Source organism: Herpailurus yagouaroundi, unplaced genomic scaffold, assembly GCF_014898765.1.
Source record: "Herpailurus yagouaroundi ecotype Mexico unplaced genomic scaffold, PumYag 194, whole genome shotgun sequence".
In the NCBI taxonomy this organism is placed as follows: Eukaryota; Metazoa; Chordata; class Mammalia; order Carnivora; family Felidae; genus Herpailurus; species Herpailurus yagouaroundi.
In genome coordinates, this window is record NW_024412425.1 from 4,605,127 (window position 1) to 4,622,033 (window position 16,907).

Genomic DNA, 16,907 nt, shown 5'->3' on the forward strand with positions numbered 1-16,907 from the left:
GAGAGAGAGAAGAAGGGGGGAAGGCTGGGGATGGGAGAGAGCTCCCCCACGTTCAATTTTGCCCTCTCCCCCATTTTGTCCCCACAGATGAGAACTCACAGACAGAACGGGGGAAAAACCCAAATGCACATTTATTAAGCTCAAGACATAGACACCGAGGGTGCAGGGAAACGGATCGGATCTTCGGAGGGGAGACGAGGAGGTGCAGGGGAGCAGTACATGGGGATTCTGGGGGGCTGCGGCTGGACTCCCGGACCCCAGGAGCTGGAGGCCTGAGTCCCTGGATCTGGGATGCAGACGGGCTCTTTGGGGGATCGTCATTGCCAAGACCTGGGGTGGGGCAGCGGGGTGCCGCGGCTCCCGCCTGGGGTGGGTGGGGCGGCTCATTCGGGGGAGCGCTCCCCGGCGCAAGGCTGGGGTCCCCACCGCCTCCACCCGGTCCTCAGGCTTCCGTACTCAGGCAGGGACAGCAGTGGAGGTGCCCAGGGCTGGTTTTACACACCGCCACCTCCAGGGGCTGGGGACCGGGGTCGGGAGGAGAGAAAGAGACCGAGAGAGAGGGTCAGAGAGCTGCGGTCAGCGACCAGAGAGGTGCGCCCCGCCCCCCCCCACCGCCCGTGGGGGGGCCCCCCCCCCCCCCCCCGTCGTCTCCTGAAAGCCAGACCCCCCAGGGACTGTCACCCTTGAGCTAAGCACTGAGGAGCTGTCTTGCCTACCACGCCCTGCTCCATTTAGGGACACTTGTGTGGCTTTTGTCCGCCCCCACAGGACACCGTCATGGAGGGGAACACACTTGTGATGAGGCTGGAGATCCCTGGCCCAGCTTGGGACTTTCTGGGATGTCCCCCTGCCAGAAAGAGTCTCTCTTCCCTTCCTATGTCCCCAACCTCCTCTTACAGCCCATCCCATTCCCACACCCCATCTCCCCAACATTTGGACGCAGTCAGAATTCCCCCGTTTCCCACCCACTTGGGACCATCGCTCAGCTGTAGCGGGTCACAGTCCCGTGCATAATCCGAGACCTTGCCCCCCCCCCCCCCCAGTCATCCACAAAGTGCCCCGTTAGGGTTTTTAAATCTCGTCAAGAGAATATGAAACAAAACACATGAATTTCCACACCAAATCCCCCCAAGCACTGAGCACCCCAGGCCCACTTTTTAGTTATAAGACCTTTAGGAGAGGCAGAGAGGTTCCCTTCTGGTTTTTAGACGTCCCTGGAAAGGACGCAGTTCCACTAAAAGCAGGTCAAGATATTTTTACATAATTCAATTAACACCCCCAAGGAGTCACAATCTTGCATCTAAGGTTTATTCCCCCCTGCATCCTAATCTCTGTCCATCTTCCACACCCTCTCCACACCCCCACACCCCTCACCCCTTCACACCTGACACCCCCCCCACCCCCCCCCCGCAGTCCTCACCCCCTCACACACCCCCTCCACACTCCCCCACCCCCTCCACCCCCTTCACCTCTTCACACCCCATCGGACCCCTACCCTCTCCACATCCCCACCCCCTCCACACCCCTCACCCCTTCACCCCTCCACACCCCCACCCCCTCCCCACCCCTGACCCCTTCACATTCCCACCCCACTCCACACCCCCTCCACACCCCTCACCCCTTCACCCCTCCACACCCCTCACCCCTTCACCCCTCCACACCCCCACCCCCTCCCCACCCCTGACCCCTTCACATTCCCACCCCACTCCACACCCCTCACCCCCCCACACTGCCACTCCCTCCACACCACTACCCCCTCCACTGCCCCATCCCCTCTAACACTTCCATCCCCTTCATCCCCAACCTCTTCACTCTTTGTCTGTGCTTTCCACCCTCATACTCTTGACATCCCCATATTCTCTCTTTCCCGAGGTCAGTTTTTAAAATCCGTATTCTATGCATTTCTCCTTTTGTTATTTCGATACAATTATCCAGGAACCCTTCCTTCCTTCCCTCCCTCCGCCCTCTCTTCCCTTTCCACATTCCTGTTTTCTTTTTTTAAGTCATCTCTACACCCAATGTGGGGCTCAAACTCACAACCCTGAGATCAAGAGTCATGTGCTCCACCAACGGAGCCAGCTAGGTGACCCTTCCCTCCTTTTTCTTGATCCTTTCATCCTCCTTCTTCCCACCTGAACAATGAAGTCCGGAAAATATCCTGTCTCCCTGCCTCCTCTGGCGCTCCACTCTTTCCCCATCCGGACCTCACAAGTCCTTCTCCCGAGTGGGGCCCCTCTCTTCGCAGACTTGTGGCTTTCTCCTCTGGGGGATCATTTCATCCTTGCTCTCAAGGGCCTCTGTACTCGCTTCTGGGAAGCACTGGGGACTCTAAGACATTTCACATCCCACTGACTCTCCATGGTTTAACCTCTTTGGTCTGCGGGGCCTCAGCTCCTACTGAAGCTGCCACATCCGTTCTCGGTGGCATCATTCTCAGGGACGTCCAACGCAGCTCCCCTTCCCCCTCCGGCCCCCACCTCTTCTCCTCCCAGACCGTAACTCCCAAGCCCTCACCTGAGGAGGGAAGCTCCGACTTACAGGATTTGCATGTTGGGCTGTGGAAACAGAGAGAGGGAGAAAAGCCTAAAGAAATCCGGTAGGTAGCCGTGGGCTTACTAGGAAGGACGGGGCAGGCTTTGGGGACTTTCTGTTCTGGAAGTGCCCCCGCACCCCAGGCCACCCCCACCCCTCTCCCCTCTCTCCCCACTGCTGCCAGACCTCTCAGACCTGGAGTCCGCCTTCCTGCACTTCACCTTCTTGCCTGTTAGGAGACAGACACAAGGAGACGGGACATTAAGGGTCTGGACAAAAGCCAGCGGGGAAATGGGGGGGGGCCAGCGACGCCCCCCCCCCCCCCCGCCAACCCGAGGCAGCCTCCTTTGAGGGGCTTCGGAGCCCAGGAAAGGGTCACACTTACTGATGATGATGAGGATGCCTAGCAGGAACAATATGGTGGCCAGAGTCATGCCCACAGTCTGCACCGTGTCATAGTCTGGGGAAGATAATGGGGGATGTCAATGTGGGCTAGCACCTCAGGCCTCCCTGGAGCCTCGACCGGGCTTCAAGTCGGCCCGCCGGGGTCCAGAGTCCAGGGATGCTGCAGGCCGTGCCGGGGGCTCCCCCGGTGGGCTAGTGTGAGGATGGCGAGCGGAACTTGGTCCCTAGACCTTCTCTAGAAGGTCTCTACCCTTCTCTACCCTCTACCCTTCTCTAGATTCTTTGTGTATACGTAAAACCTTCTTCTACATCATATATACATACATGTATATATGATACATCCATGATATCTACATCATATATATAATCTCACCTCCTTCTACAGCTGGGTCCCCCTGGTTCTGTCCACCACTGCCACCTGTCCGAATCATTGCAGGAGGCAGCCTGCACTGTGGTCTCCTTGCCCCCTAGCCACGGGATCCTGTTAACATCTAAGTCAGATCCGGGTGCTCCGGAGCTCAGAGGGCCCCACCCCACCCTGGCTTCCACTGCATTCCAAGGAAAAGCCAAAGTCCTCACCACAGCCCACACGGCCCTGCATCACCTGGTCCCCGCTCCTTCTCAGACCTCACCCCCTCCACATTCTCCCTCAGTCCCCTACCTCGGGCATATTGGTCTCTCTGCCATTCCTGGAGCAGATCAGACACGGTCTTACCTCAGGGCCTTTGTATTTGCTGTTTCCTCTGCTTCAAAGCTCCTCCCCCAAATATTCCTTCCTTACCAATGTCTGGGCTTTATTCAAAGGTCAGGGAAACCTTTGGTTGTCCATTTAGAATTTCACCTCCTCTCCTCAAGCCTTTATAATGTCATTCCTTCTTTTATTTTCCTTCATGAGAAGCATCCTTGTCTCATACACCACAGTAACTACAGGCCTTGAACAACATGCGGGTCCGCTCATAGGGAGATTTTTTTCAACACACTGTAAATGTATTTTCTCTTCATTATTATATATATATATATATATATTTTTTTTTAATTTTTTTGGTAAGCTCTACGCCCATCCCGGGGCTTGACCTCATGACCCTGAGATCGAGAGTCACATGCTCTACCAACTGAGCCAGCCAGGTGCCCTTCTTCTTTATGATTTTTCTTAATGACATCTTTTCTCTAGTTCACTTTATTGTAAGAATACAGTATATAAACACATAACATACAAAGTGTATGTTAATAGATGATGGTATCGGTGAGACTTCTAGTCAACAATAGGCTATTAGTAGTTAAGTCAATGTCCAGGCCTCTGCCTCAGGGAATTGACTTTCATATTGTGACAAAGCACTGAAAAATAAAATGAAACATCTGAGCCATGTGACTATGGCTAGATGTGTGTGCGTCTCCTCTTGGCAGAGAGTCAGGAAGGGCCTCTCCTAGCAGAGTAGTCAGTATTTGAGCTGAGTGCCGAAGAAGGAAAAGGAGCCTTCGTCAGCTGAATGGAGAGCTAGAAGAGGAGTATGCCTGGCAGAGGGAACCACGTGTGCAAAGGCCCTGAGGTGGGAAAGAATTTGGCGTATTGGAGGAACGGTATGAGTGAGCAAAGGGAGAGGGCAAGGGAGTGTTTAGAGAGGGAATTGGGGCCAGCTCTGCTAGACCTGGGGGTGACTTCTTTAAGCTTCAGTGTTGTGGGGATGGTTTCATGGCATCATCCAAATAAATCTTTCCCACAATCCTCGTAGGTGGAAACTATTACTATTCCTTATTTACAGAAGAGCCCAGAGGGGAAAAGTTACTTGCTCAAGGCCACACAGCTAGTGAGTGGATAAGCCAGGATCTAAATCCAGGAAGCCTGGCCTCGGTCATATGTTTTTCTGATGACCAAAACATACCAGCCTGGAGTTCTGGTGAAGATTGAAGGAGACCCAGAGAGGGTACCACCCCCCTCTCCCAAATCTGATTCTGCCCTCCATGAACCTTGCTGATAGAAACTGAATCCACATGTTCAGATGGCCTGTGGTCCAGCAGGTATCATGTTGGCATGACTGAAGCCACTTTAGCAATAACCTGTGGGGACCTGCAACCACCCCTTTATCCAGCCCCAGGGTACCCTCATCAGAATCTGCCACTCACCATAGTAAAATGGGTCAGGTTCCTGAGGAACTGTGGGAAGGAAGGCAGGAAAAGAGAAAGAGGGAAAAAATATTTCAACACTGGATTTCTTAACATTTTTGAGGTTCCAGATGAGGCCATTGGCCCAATGGTTTCTGGGCAGAAATCAAATAAAGACACCCTTTGATCTAAATAATGATATAGCCTCATAGCAGGACACAAGGTCTGAGGAGTGGAGCATAGGCTGGATTCCAGCCCAACTCACACCATTGGTCAATACTTTCCCTTGTGCAGTGCACAACCTACCAAACTGTACGTGACAGTCCTGGTCCTAGCCCACTGTGGAAGCCTGAGGCAAACTATGGACGCATTTCCAAAAAAAAACCATACACACTCCCATTTGCACATGCTATTGGTAAACTGGTATCCCACTGGTAAACTGCTGAGTGCATCAGCTTCGCCTGAATATTCCCTAAAACTTTTCAGTCACCCGACGGCTCCAGAAGTCAGGCACTGTGGCTATTATTCTCATAATAGTGCCTCCTGCCACCAAATCCAACACAGGGGAGCTGTCCTAGAATATACCTTATTACATTATCTTTAATATATCCTTTGCTGTTTATTTCTAAGACAGCATCAATGTTAAGATTCAAAATTGATTTCCTAATAGTTTTCTCAGTGTGTGTGTGTGTATATGCATGAGTAAGTATGTAATTCTACCATATGAAACATACCCATCCATTCCAATTTCAGAAATGCCAACGTGTGGATAAACTCTGTGTGTGTGCGTGTGTGTGTGTGTGTGTGTGTGTGTGTGTGTTTACTCTTCCCCCTCCCTGTCCCAAACCACACTCCCCTTCAGGAGAGCTCAGACCATCCTTCCATGCAGGAAGCCCATCTCGATGGCTCCCTAATTCCTCTGACAGCTCTCAGAACATTCTGTCTTGTCTAGAGCAGAATTCTGCAAAGCATGCACCACTAGCGGAGGGGAACCAGGAATGTCAGGGGCAATGCCAGGCACTGTCGTTAGTGTTCTTCCCTCTTCCAACCTCAGGGAAGGATGGCAGCTGCCCTGAGTTTGCGGGGAGACCATGGGACTGATTCTGACCAATGAACTGTCAGTGGAAGTGTCAATGTCTCTTCCAGGCTGGAGCTTTTCAAGTGCTCATGCAAGAGGTCCCTTTTGCCTTTGGCCTGGTGACATGAATGCTCGAGATGGTGGCCGTTCCCATTTTCTTTGGTGAGTAGAGAGCCCGGGTCACCCCGTGATGGATACATAGTGAGAGTCCCGGTTGTCAGAAGCCCTTGAGACTTTTGAGACTATTTGTTACCAGAGCAACTCTAGCCTCAACTGACTGGTATAGGGGCACTTGGGCCAGACTCCGAATAACACTGATTCACACAACGTGTAAGTTCGTCCTTCTCGGTTCCCTGTCTGGTCTTCTAAGAGGAAGTCTTAGGTAGGCGCGACGTGTCTTTAACACCTTCCACCTTGTTAATGTCCCTCTTTTCCCAAGAGAAAACAGTCCTTGGGCTCAGAGCCTTCAGCAGGCAACGATATCTAGGTAGAATTTCGTGACATTATTTGGTTTTCTCCTTTAGTTGTTTAACCAGCATTTGATCGCACTGACTCCGTGCCAGGTCCTGGTCTAAGCACTTCACAGGTGTTAATGCACCTAATCTTCACAGCCACTCTCAGAATTAAGGTGCTATCTTCATTTCATTCCACAAACAAGGACACCGGGGCCCAGAAAAGTGGAATCACTTCTTGAAGATCATTTTTATACTTGCAAGGCAAAAAAAAAAAAAAAAAAAAAAAAAAAATCCTGATTTTCCATTTGTGATGGTGATACAAAATGAAGCCAATTAAATTATTTACTTTTTTAAAGACTTTTATTTTTACAGAATCTCTACGCCCAACGTGGGGCTCAAACTCACAACCCCGGGATCAAGAGTCGCGTGTTCTATTGACTGAGCCAGCCGGGCGCCCCTAGTTTTTTTTTGTTTTTTTTTTTTTTAAAGTTAATCCTGGGGCGCCTGGGTGGCTCAGTCGTTAAGTGTCAAACTTTGGCTCAGGTCATGATATCGTGGTTTGTGAGTTTGATCCTCACATCGGGCTCTGTGCTGACAGCTCAGAGTCTGGAGCCTGCTTCAGATTCTGTGTCTCCTTCTCTCTCTGCCTCTCCCCCACTCACGATCTCCTTCTCTCTCTCTCTCTCTCTCTCTCAAAAATAAATAAATATTAAAAAATTTTTAAAAAGAAGTTAATCCTTTAAAGGAAAAGGAATGAACATGAGTGGGGAGCATTTGGATAGGGCAAAAACTGTGAAGGTAGTCCTCGAAAGCGTCAAGTTGGGGAAACATGATTTTAGAGTCATGTGTGCTTAGCTCCCCCCCCCCCCACCAGATGGAGAGTACATTGCTTTGACTCCTCTGCTGTTAATCCTGGCATTTACAAAAGTCTTCCAAAGAAGTTTTCTAAAATGAATAAATAAATGAGTGACTGACTGACTGAACGAATGTGAGCCCTGCTCGGCTGCAGAAAGCTGCATCACAGATGGAATGGTTGGACTAGCCTGCTTCGTCCCCTGGGTCTCCACACAGCCTGCCTCCCCAAAGCAGCGGGAGCCCACTGGGTGAGGACCTGCTCCAGGATCCTCTTTGGTTGCACCCTGGGTGCTCCGTGCGCTGTGCAGAAGTCCCTCTTCTGGTCCCTGCCACCCCAGCAATCTGGTTCCTCGGGGCGAGGCTGGGCTGAGGGTGGAGCCAGGAGGCAGAAGAAGAAATGTGCACCACTCCTGGCCAGTTGCCAGGGAGACATCAGGAAGGAGGTGGTTGCTATGGCAACTGGGGCAACTTAAGAGGTGAAGAGAGGTAATGGGTCTGGGCACCCCAGGCTAGGTGGGGTCCTGGGGTCGAGGTTTCTAACTCCGAGACCAATCTTGACTCCCTCTCCTCCCTTTGTACCTCCCGGTGTTGCTCCTGCAGGGCTGGCTTCCGGCCAAGCCGGGGGTTCTTCTCAAGGGTGGGACCCCAGGCCCAGTCATGGCTCCTGCACCCCCTTTCTGTTTGCCCCCAACTCTCCCTCCTGCTTTCTGACGGGGTGGAAGAGCCCTCATCCCCTTCCACTGTGCCCCCCGCCCCAACAATCCATTAATCAGCTTAAGTGGTGCAACACACAACATGCTCTTCCTCCGCCCCCCCTCCCTGGGGTTTCCCAAGACCTGTGGTCCCCCCTTCTGCTATGACTGGGGGAAAGGTGGGGGGGGGAATGGTGAGGCGTCTGTCCTCCCACCTCTGCCCGTCTGCTGCCATCGATCCTGTTAACCACCATCTCTGCGAAAAGAAGCCCTGGGCTCCCGCCAGGCCTGCTGGCTCAGCCCTGCCCCCCCTCCCTAGGGTGGCTTCCAGCCTCTGCAGCCCCCCCACCCCGCCCTGCTTCAAATTCTGCAGATATGGCTCAGTGCAGCAGCCCCTGCCTGCCGGGAAAGGGGGCAGGGAAGGAGAGATCGGAGTGGAACTGGGGTTCCCTTCACCACCAGGGGCTCCTCGGCACCACTGGCCTATCCCTTCTGGCCCTGCTCTCTGTGCGGGAAACCCTCCGCCTGCCCCCCGCCCCCCCCCCCCCGCAATTAAAGCATTCTTCCCTTTGCTCCTCTGCAGAGGCAGGCTCAAGAAAGGGGGCTCTCAGGGGGCAGTGGGTGTTTAAGTGGGTGAATAACTGGGTTAAAGGGTGTGAAATGTAAACTGCCGTGTGGCTGGATGGGGGTGAGGAGGGACATTTGTGTGCACGCTCGAGTGCACCTCCCGGACCAGACAGCACCCCTGGATGTGGGCTGGGAAGGAGGGTCCTGCCACCCATTCTGGCCCAAGGGGGCTCACTGCAGTGGCATGGCCCCACCCCATGGTGCTCCTCCTTACCTCCATTTCTCTCCCGCGCTGTGGGTCCATCGCTCTCTCCTGCTCTATGCCTTTCTCTCCGCCTCTCTGTCTCTTTGTCTCTGATTTTCTCTTTCTCTGCATCTTTCTGTTGCTCTCCGCCTTCCCCTTCACTCTCTGAATATCTTTCAGTCTCATATCGGTGCTCTTCCCGGGTCTCTCTCTGTATCTTTGACTCGGGGTCTGCTCGTGCTCTCTCTCTCTCTCTCTCTCTCTCTCTCTCTCAGGCTTTCTCAATTTCCACATTCCTTTCTGCCTCCCTCTCTCTCCTGTCTCTCTCCATCTCTCTCTCACTTCCTCCAGCTCTCTCCCCCACTGTCTTTCCGTCTTTCTCCCTCCTTCCCGCTGAACCTGCCTGTCAGAGATTTCAGGAGACACCCACCATAGGCGCCAGGGCTGGAAGAAAGAGGGATGTGGACCCCCTTCTTTTGCCCACCTCGGAGACCCTGAAATGTGCCAGAGCCTCTGTGGTCGCAGACCCACCCCTTCCCACCCACGAAGCCCGTCCCTTCGCGTCCACTACCACCGCTGTGCAGGACCAGCCGCCTGGTTGCCATAGCTACCGGTCCGCGCATCCTTTCTCCCGGGACTGCCGCTCTCCAACCGCGGGTCCCGCACAGAAACGACACCACCGGGAGGGGGTGTCCAAGAGGCCTGGAGGGGCGCCAAGGGGTGCGCTGCAGGGGCCTCCGCCTTGGGAAGGAACGGACACCCCCTTCCCCATTCCCCTCCCTTTTCGGTGCTGGAATCTCCCTAGATCCTGTCTCCTAAGCTCTGAGATCCCGGAGCCTCCCCCACCCTCACCCGCGCGCCCTCTCCCCGGGCGGCGCTCACCCTTTGTGGGGGCCTGGGTCGGGGTCGCCATGCCGGACCGGAGCAGGGGGCGGCTGGAGGCCGAGGTGGTGAAGGCGCGGCTGCGGCAGCTGGAAGCGGGACGGACTGATGTCGGGGGGGGAGATGGGGGAGCCCTCGTGTGGGGGGTGCCGTAGCCAATGGGGGCCCGGAGAGCCCGCCCCCGTCCCGGCCACCCCCGCCCCCGCCCCCGCCCACTGCCGACGTCCCCGCCCCTTCCCCAAGGGTGGGGGCGCCCCCTGCCGGGGCCCAGGGGGCGCCCGGGCTTTCGCGCGGAGGGACTGACAGATCCGTAAAGCGCTGTCGAGAGAGAAAAGCACGTTTTATTGAAGTCTGGGCGGCAGAGAGGAGTCTGTGGGGGCAGGGCTGGGGAAGAGGGCAGTCCAGGTGGTGGTGGTGCTCAGGTGGTGGGTGGGAGGCGCCAGGTGCCAGGGGAACCCTGTGGGGGTGAAAAGGGTGAGGGGCAACAGAGCCCCCCAGCCATCTCATCCCACCCTTCGTCCCCTTCTCCTGCCCCCCTCCCCCAGCCTAGCCCGAGTTGCAGGACCTGGCTGGGTTCCATCGCGCCAGGTGTCTCTACCGCCTGCGGGTGGACAGACCTGAGGGTGAACACGGAGAGTTCGGGTGTCAGGAGGGGCACCCCAGCTCCCGCGGAGGGGGGAGCGACAGGGGAACTCCCGGACCTTCGCTGTCGGATCAAGTCCCTCCCTCCGCACGCCCAGAGAGGACCAGGAAAGGGGTTCTTGGAACCAGCCTTCACCCCCAAACACCCAAAGTCTCCCCCAGACTCACGGCGGATGGAGCTGCGGAAAGTTCCCTCCTCTTCATCCGGTTCCCCAGTCCTGGGAAAGGAGAGGCAGAAGGACGTGGGGATGAAAAAAAGAGAGGCAGATGCTCCCAGGAGCCCCCCCCAGTACAGCCCTCATTTCACAGACCCCGGAACTGAGGGCCAGAGACCGGCGAGGAGCAGGCTCGGGGGCCGCCAGAAACTAGGAAATCGGGCGCACCCAGGAGCAGTTTAAGCGTGTGGCAGGACGCGCTCCAAGTGCCTCCCGGAGTGCTGGGGAAGAGACTGGAAGTTGGTGGGGGAGGGATGGCCGAAGGGCTTGAGGACAGACGGCCTGGAGACAGCCTAGGTTAGAAACCCAGAACCCTCATCTTCTAGCTGAGTGATCTCGGGCAAGTGACTTCACCTCCCCGCGCCTCGGTTTCCTCCTCGATAAAATGAGGTTGTTAACGACAGTCTCATGCAAGGGGTGTGAGGAGTAAATAACATAATACACGATAAAACAATATCTTTTAGCACGTGGGACTAAACATTAGCTATTCTTTAAAATAACACTTAGAATTGTTTTCACACGGAGAAGGGATTCATACATTGCTTTAAATTTTTATTTAGAGATGAATCAAAGAGCTGGGAACAGGACTCTGAGCTAAACTGGGCCGCCAAGTGCGGTGATCTCATTTCGCCGTGGCTCCTTCTTTCACAGCACTTATCACGCTTTGTGATTTTATATTTGTGGGGCTGTGGGAACCCACGGCCGCCGCCCCCACTGGGCTGGGAGCTCAGCCAGGCAGGGAGGGCAGTTTAGTTATTCGCCGTTTGGTCCCCAGGACCTGGCTTGCGGCTTGGCACGTAGTAGGTGCTTAATACGTATTTGCCGAAGGGTCTCTGGCTGTGGGTCGAGTGGACTCCCTGCCTCACTCCCAGCGCCCTTCTAGAGCGGAAGGAGGAGAGTGAGAGCCCCGAGGGGCCTCTTACCTCTGCTGCTGGTTGAATTTGCACCGGCATCTTCTGCCTGTGGGTGGGGGTAGGAGGGCAGGGCTGAGATTCCGCTCCGGGCGGGCACCGAGCGGCGCTCGAGCGCCAGCGCCGGCTCGCGAGGGGCGGAGCCGTGGGGGACAGAGGCGGGGTAGGGGCGGGGCGGGGGCGGGGTAGGGTAGGGGCGTAAACCGGGCGGGCCAGGGCAGGATGGGGGCGGGACAGAGGGCGGGGCGGGGGCGGGGCGGGGACGAAACACCGCACCTGCGGGGGCTGGAGGTAGCAGCGTGGGGGTACTCACTCAGGACGATGAGGATACCCAGGATGAAGAGGATCCCGGCGATGATGAGGCCTCCGATCCGCAGGGTTTTGTAGTCTGTGGGCGGCAGGGAGGAGAGTGAGAACAGGGAGGGATGGAGGAAGGACAGGAGAGGGGCAGAATGGGGAGGAAGGGGCAAGGAGGATCAGGGAGGAGAGCAGAGAGATCCATGAGAGGAGGAGACAGATGTGGGAGGAAGAGAAGAGGGATGGGGAGAGGAGGGGGCGGGAAGGAAAAGGAAGAGGTAGGCAGGGCAGGGAGGAGGGAGGAAACAAGAAAGTAGGGGAGGATGATGGAGAGGATGAGGGGAACAGAGGGGAGAAAGGGAGATGGCCGCAGAGGATGAGCCGTAAGACGTTGAGAGGTAAAAGGAGAAAGAGAATCAGAGAGACAGGGAGGGGTCAAATAGACACACGGAGACACAGAGACACAGACAAAGGGAGATAAAAACAAGAAGGAGTCAGAGAGCCTTCTGAGAGACCAGAGAAAGAGAGAGAAGGAGACTGACAGAGATATAAATACTGAGTCAGAGATAAAGGAAGAGAGAGACGAGGAGGAGTGGGAACAGGACCGGCAAACCCAGGCCACCCACCCTCCCAACTCCCAAGCATAGATGCCCCTCCCTCCCTCACCATAGGTGAATGGATCGTGTTCCTGTGGAGCCTCTGGAAAGAGAAAGAAGTCAAGGGTTGGATGCTTCCTGGGGCCCTGGACAGGAAGCGGCATAAAGAGACCTTTTGGGGGCTTTCCTGTCCTGGGCTGAGAGTCTGGGGACTATTGGACCCTGAACAGGCTGTCCACCCCTCTCTGGCTCTTAGCTGCCTCATCTGCACTGTCCTGGGGGGGGTGGGCAGGTGGTCACTTAACTGCTACAGCTTCCCGCCTCATCCCGTGTTGTCCTTGATTCTGTCCTGTGCGGGAAGTGGGGCTCCATCCCACCCTCCACCTTCGTCTGCCCTGGGCATCCTCCCCTCCCCTCCCCCACGTGGAACCTCCAACTTCCTGGTACCCCACTGACTCTGTTTAAGTTGGAGTCTCCAACTTGGTTCTCTTGCAAGGCTTCCCTCCCCTCCCTCGGGGCTGAGGTGGGTAGCGGGCTACCTACCCCAGACTCACCTGCGTTGGCCATGGCGAGGAAACCCACACAGAGAACCAAGATGTGGTGGAGAGATGCCATTGTCCTGGAGAACATCAAGGGTCAAGAAACGTGTTTCCTAGTACCCCCACCATTGGGGCTTGAACCCAAGGGGTTAAATCAGACCCCCCCGGGGGGGGGGTGTGATTCCAAAAACGTCCATCATCCATCTTGGCCACTTTGAGAAACAGGGGCACCCCCCTGCTTCATGCGGACACAGTGTCACCAAAACAAGCCACAATGGGCAGGGGTGAGACACATAGTCACAGGGGTCTCCCGGAGGCCTGGGCCGCCCTACAGCAGGCGCCAGATTCCCCACACCTACCCAATGGGAAGACTGGGATGGCTCGCCCCACCCAGACTGAGAGACAGACACATGGGGAGGGGTGAGAGACACATGCAAGGGCCCACCTGCCCTCCCACCACGGCCCTGCTGCGTCCGTGTGATATCCCAGCTCTCCTGCCCTCGGCCGCTGGCCGGCTCTCTGCCTGACCCTGGGTATAAATATCTCCCACTTCACCCTGGAGGAATTTGCCTCACACAGGCCACCATGGCAACAGCCTTCCTTCCCCCACTGGGGGGTCATTCCCAACCCTGCCAGGGTGAGGCCGGGCTGCCACACGGCTACAGGCTGCCCCTGTGGGGAAGGCCACCCCTTCTCTCCTTCTGGAAATGATGAGAACAGGGGAAAACATCCCTGTCTGCCTGCCTCTGGGTGACTTTCATAGGCAGACACCAGGCGAGTCGTGTGAGGCCCAGACCAGCCAGGCTGAGAGACAGAAGACAGATGCCAGGGGCAGGGACACACACACACACACACACACACACACACGCAAGCACACGAGCACACGCAGTGACAACGCCCACTCCCCAAACCTCTGGTTGGAGCAAGATGTGGGGTGGAGACAGTCACGAATACGATACTCCTCATCTGAGCCTCCCGTGCTCCCAAACAGTGACGCAATCTGACCCACACACGTGAGTGTCCCAAACCCACCCCAAGCAGGGTGCACGCTCTGCAGCAGGGGAGGGAGGAGTTGTGCCCCGCACTCCCGCTCCCGGGGAACCCCACTGTCCCCACCACGCTCCCTTCCTCTTGGGTCAGGCCTGCCTGGAAAGCCACGGCTTGGCCACTCCTGCTCCCAAAATAGGTGGCCCAGCCAGGCGAGGGGTGAGGCCCGGAGGGGAGGGCAGGGGACGCTCACCCCAGTCAGGCTGTCCCCTGCTGAAAGAAGGCCCCCAAACGTCCGGCTGTGCCGGGGGTGAGCACTTTGGACCCCCTGGCCCAGAGCTGGACTGCGCCGCCCTCAGCGGTCTCCCCTCCCGGCCCCACCCCACCCTCACCCTCCCCAACCAGCAGCTGTAACTGGAGCCCTGGCTGGAGGGGGGCCAGGGGGCGGCCCCCAGCCCAGACCGCCCTGGCCCGCTAGGTTAACTCTCTCGGCTCAGATGGAGGAACACTACCGGCGCTGGGGACAGCTGGGGAGAGGAGGTGTCGGCAGGGAGGCCTGGACTGCAGACACATGCACGCTCGCCCCAGCGCCCCGGACAGCTTCTGCCCTGCAGTGGGAGGTGTCAGTGACTTTCTGTGAGGCCCCCTGGGAGTCGGGCCCAGTTGGGACCTAAGGCCATTTGAGCCCTTAGGAGCCCGCTGACCCCTGACCCCAGGGTTCTGTGGAGACCTGGTCAGCGCCACAGGGCTATTTTGGGGGCATTTCTCTGTGTGTGTGTGTGTGTGTGTGTGTGTGTGTTTTCCGCTGCTGGCTGTGAGGTCCCCCAGGGGTGCACACCACGCACATTCACACGCACACACAGAAACCTAAAGACCCCGTTTATCTGGGCACAAAAGCAAACAAATACATACAAACACAGACGCAGACACACAGAGAATAACACACCCGCGGGGAAACCCAAGGACCCTCCCGCACAGCCCACAACACCACCAGCCACACAACCCTGACGGACACACTTGTGGACACATGCAACGCGCACACACACACAAATGCACAAATGCACAAACAGGACATAGCTGGCCACTCGGGCACAGACGGACACGCTTATGCACTTGTGTTCGCGTACTTGGAGACACCACTCGCTGTGTGCTGATGGGCTGAACCCCCACTCTCCTGATCTCACGTGGCCCGGAGGACTCCCCGGAGAACAACACGCACGGTGTCCTCCTCATGGGCGGGCCAGCTTCACAGGCACTGGTGACGGAGAAACCCGGGATCAGCTCTGAGCTCTGCCACTCCTGGCTGTGTGACCTTGAGCGGCCCATGGGACCCCTCTGTGTCGTTTCTGCCCTATAAAATGGAGGAATCGCTAAGGTCGTACGGATAACGCCGGGCCAGGCTCGGAGGCCTCTGAAGCCCACACTGTCTTGTCATTAACTCCATTTTAGAGATGAGCAAACCGAGGTTTAGCAAGGTGGAGCTGATTCTGCTGAGGTCCCTGGTGCTTATGGACAGAAACGGCCCCCGGCCTGGAAGAGTTAGACACGGGCCCAGACTCCGTAAGACACCAGAGCCAGGAGCCAGTGAACATGCTTATCCGCAGGGCACAGACACAGCCCGCCTCAGAGGACCCAGGGGGCTTTGCGACACCCCCTCGCCCCTGTATGTCTGAGCCTCTGCCCCTCATGGCCTTGCACCCTGGGGTCACCAGCAGTCTCTGGTTAATGATAACCCTGATGTTTATGCAGCCCTGGAGAAGGCTGACAGAGGAGCAGAGAAGTGAAGCAGGGCTGGGAGCACCGGGCCAGCTCCAGCCAGTCCTTGGCTTCCCTCCCTCTCGAGGCCAACTGCTCCAGAGAGGAGCAGCTCAGCCACTTTCTAGCTGCGTGATGTTGGGCCCGTGACTTAACCTCTCTGAGGCTCAGTGCCTCCTTCTGTAAAATGGGGATAAAACAGTAGTCACCTCAGAGGGAAGTTAGGAGGACCGTCGGAAACGATCCGTGGAAAACATTTAGAACAAAGCCCGGCAGTCAGTGACACACACCCGTTAGGTATTGTCACTGTCGCCATTGTCATTCCCCTTGTGAGCCGCAGCGAGAACCCTGGTGGCTGAGTGCTCTGTGAGTATGGATTTAGGCGTGTCTGCGTCCCCTCTGTGTCCCTGGCACGAAGTTTTTTATCTTTTCAAAGACCCCGTAAAGAAGTGTATCATCCCTACTGTACAACTGAGGCAACCGAGACCTGAAGGGCCTGGCTCAAATCACAGAGCCGTTTGGGTCCAGGACAAGCACTTGGGTCCGGAGTCCACACCCAGGCCTGCCGACCACGGCGGGGCGCCTACCCTGCGCTGACCCACGAGCGGGGGCCACGGCCTCCTTCATCTCACGGAGTGCTCTGCACACCTGGGGAGTGGGTGCCACCGACTGCCCCCCTCGACAGATGGGAAAACTGAGGGTCAGGGAGGTCAAACGACTCCCCTGAGCCCACGCAGAACCGAGCCCGTGGTCCTTGCTGAGCTGGTGCCGGTGAGCCCCCTGTCCTCCACGTCTTCCAGGCGTGTGCAGCCGTAGCCAGAGATGCCGTGTGTTTCCCTGAGGGGTGGGAGGACAGAGGTTAGGTTTAGATCTGTCCAGTGCCATGAAGCGAATCACTTAATCACTTCCTGCCTCGGTTTTCCCACCTGCAAAGTGGGGATCCCATCTCACAGGGCTGTTGTGAGAACTGAGTAAATTCATGTTAGGTCAGGCAGACGGTAAGTGCTCAATGATTATTGTTACTACTCTTTCAGGTTGGGGAACACGTGTCATTTATTTCTGGATTTTGCTTATTTAATGCTAAAAGCAGAGTCCAAATGAAAACAACCAGTGTTCATGAGTTCCGGTCTCCCAAGAAAGAACACAAAAATCACG

The 16,907-nt window shown here is 56.3% G+C and overlaps 2 protein-coding genes across 3 annotated transcripts; both read right to left on the bottom strand.

Annotated features, from left to right (window-relative positions):
• Positions 1 to 108: 108 nt before the first annotated feature.
• FXYD7 (FXYD domain containing ion transport regulator 7) lies at positions 109 to 9,967 on the bottom strand. 2 transcript variants are annotated; one of them, XM_040446161.1, is made up of 6 exons: positions 9,811 to 9,967; positions 5,059 to 5,088; positions 2,918 to 2,992; positions 2,719 to 2,761; positions 2,515 to 2,555; positions 109 to 517 (listed from the first exon to the last, which is right to left on the bottom strand). In XM_040446161.1, exons 1-6 carry the CDS (start codon positions 9,839 to 9,841, stop codon positions 495 to 497), a joined length of 243 nt encoding a protein of 80 aa, XP_040302095.1. In that variant the 5' UTR covers positions 9,842 to 9,967; the 3' UTR covers positions 109 to 494. The 2 variants fall into 2 exon arrangements, with proteins under 2 accessions (XP_040302095.1, XP_040302094.1); XM_040446160.1 differs by having other exon boundaries at positions 2,728 to 2,761; positions 9,811 to 9,891.
• Positions 9,968 to 10,131: 164 nt separating this feature from the next.
• Positions 10,132 to 14,570, bottom strand: FXYD1 (FXYD domain containing ion transport regulator 1). The gene is made up of 7 exons (XM_040446164.1): positions 14,510 to 14,570; positions 13,026 to 13,090; positions 12,542 to 12,574; positions 11,892 to 11,966; positions 11,591 to 11,627; positions 10,621 to 10,670; positions 10,132 to 10,427 (listed from the first exon to the last, which is right to left on the bottom strand). Exons 2-7 carry the CDS (start codon positions 13,084 to 13,086, stop codon positions 10,405 to 10,407), a joined length of 279 nt encoding a protein of 92 aa, XP_040302098.1. The 5' UTR covers positions 13,087 to 13,090; positions 14,510 to 14,570; the 3' UTR covers positions 10,132 to 10,404.
• Between the last annotated feature and the right edge of the window lie 2,337 nt (positions 14,571 to 16,907).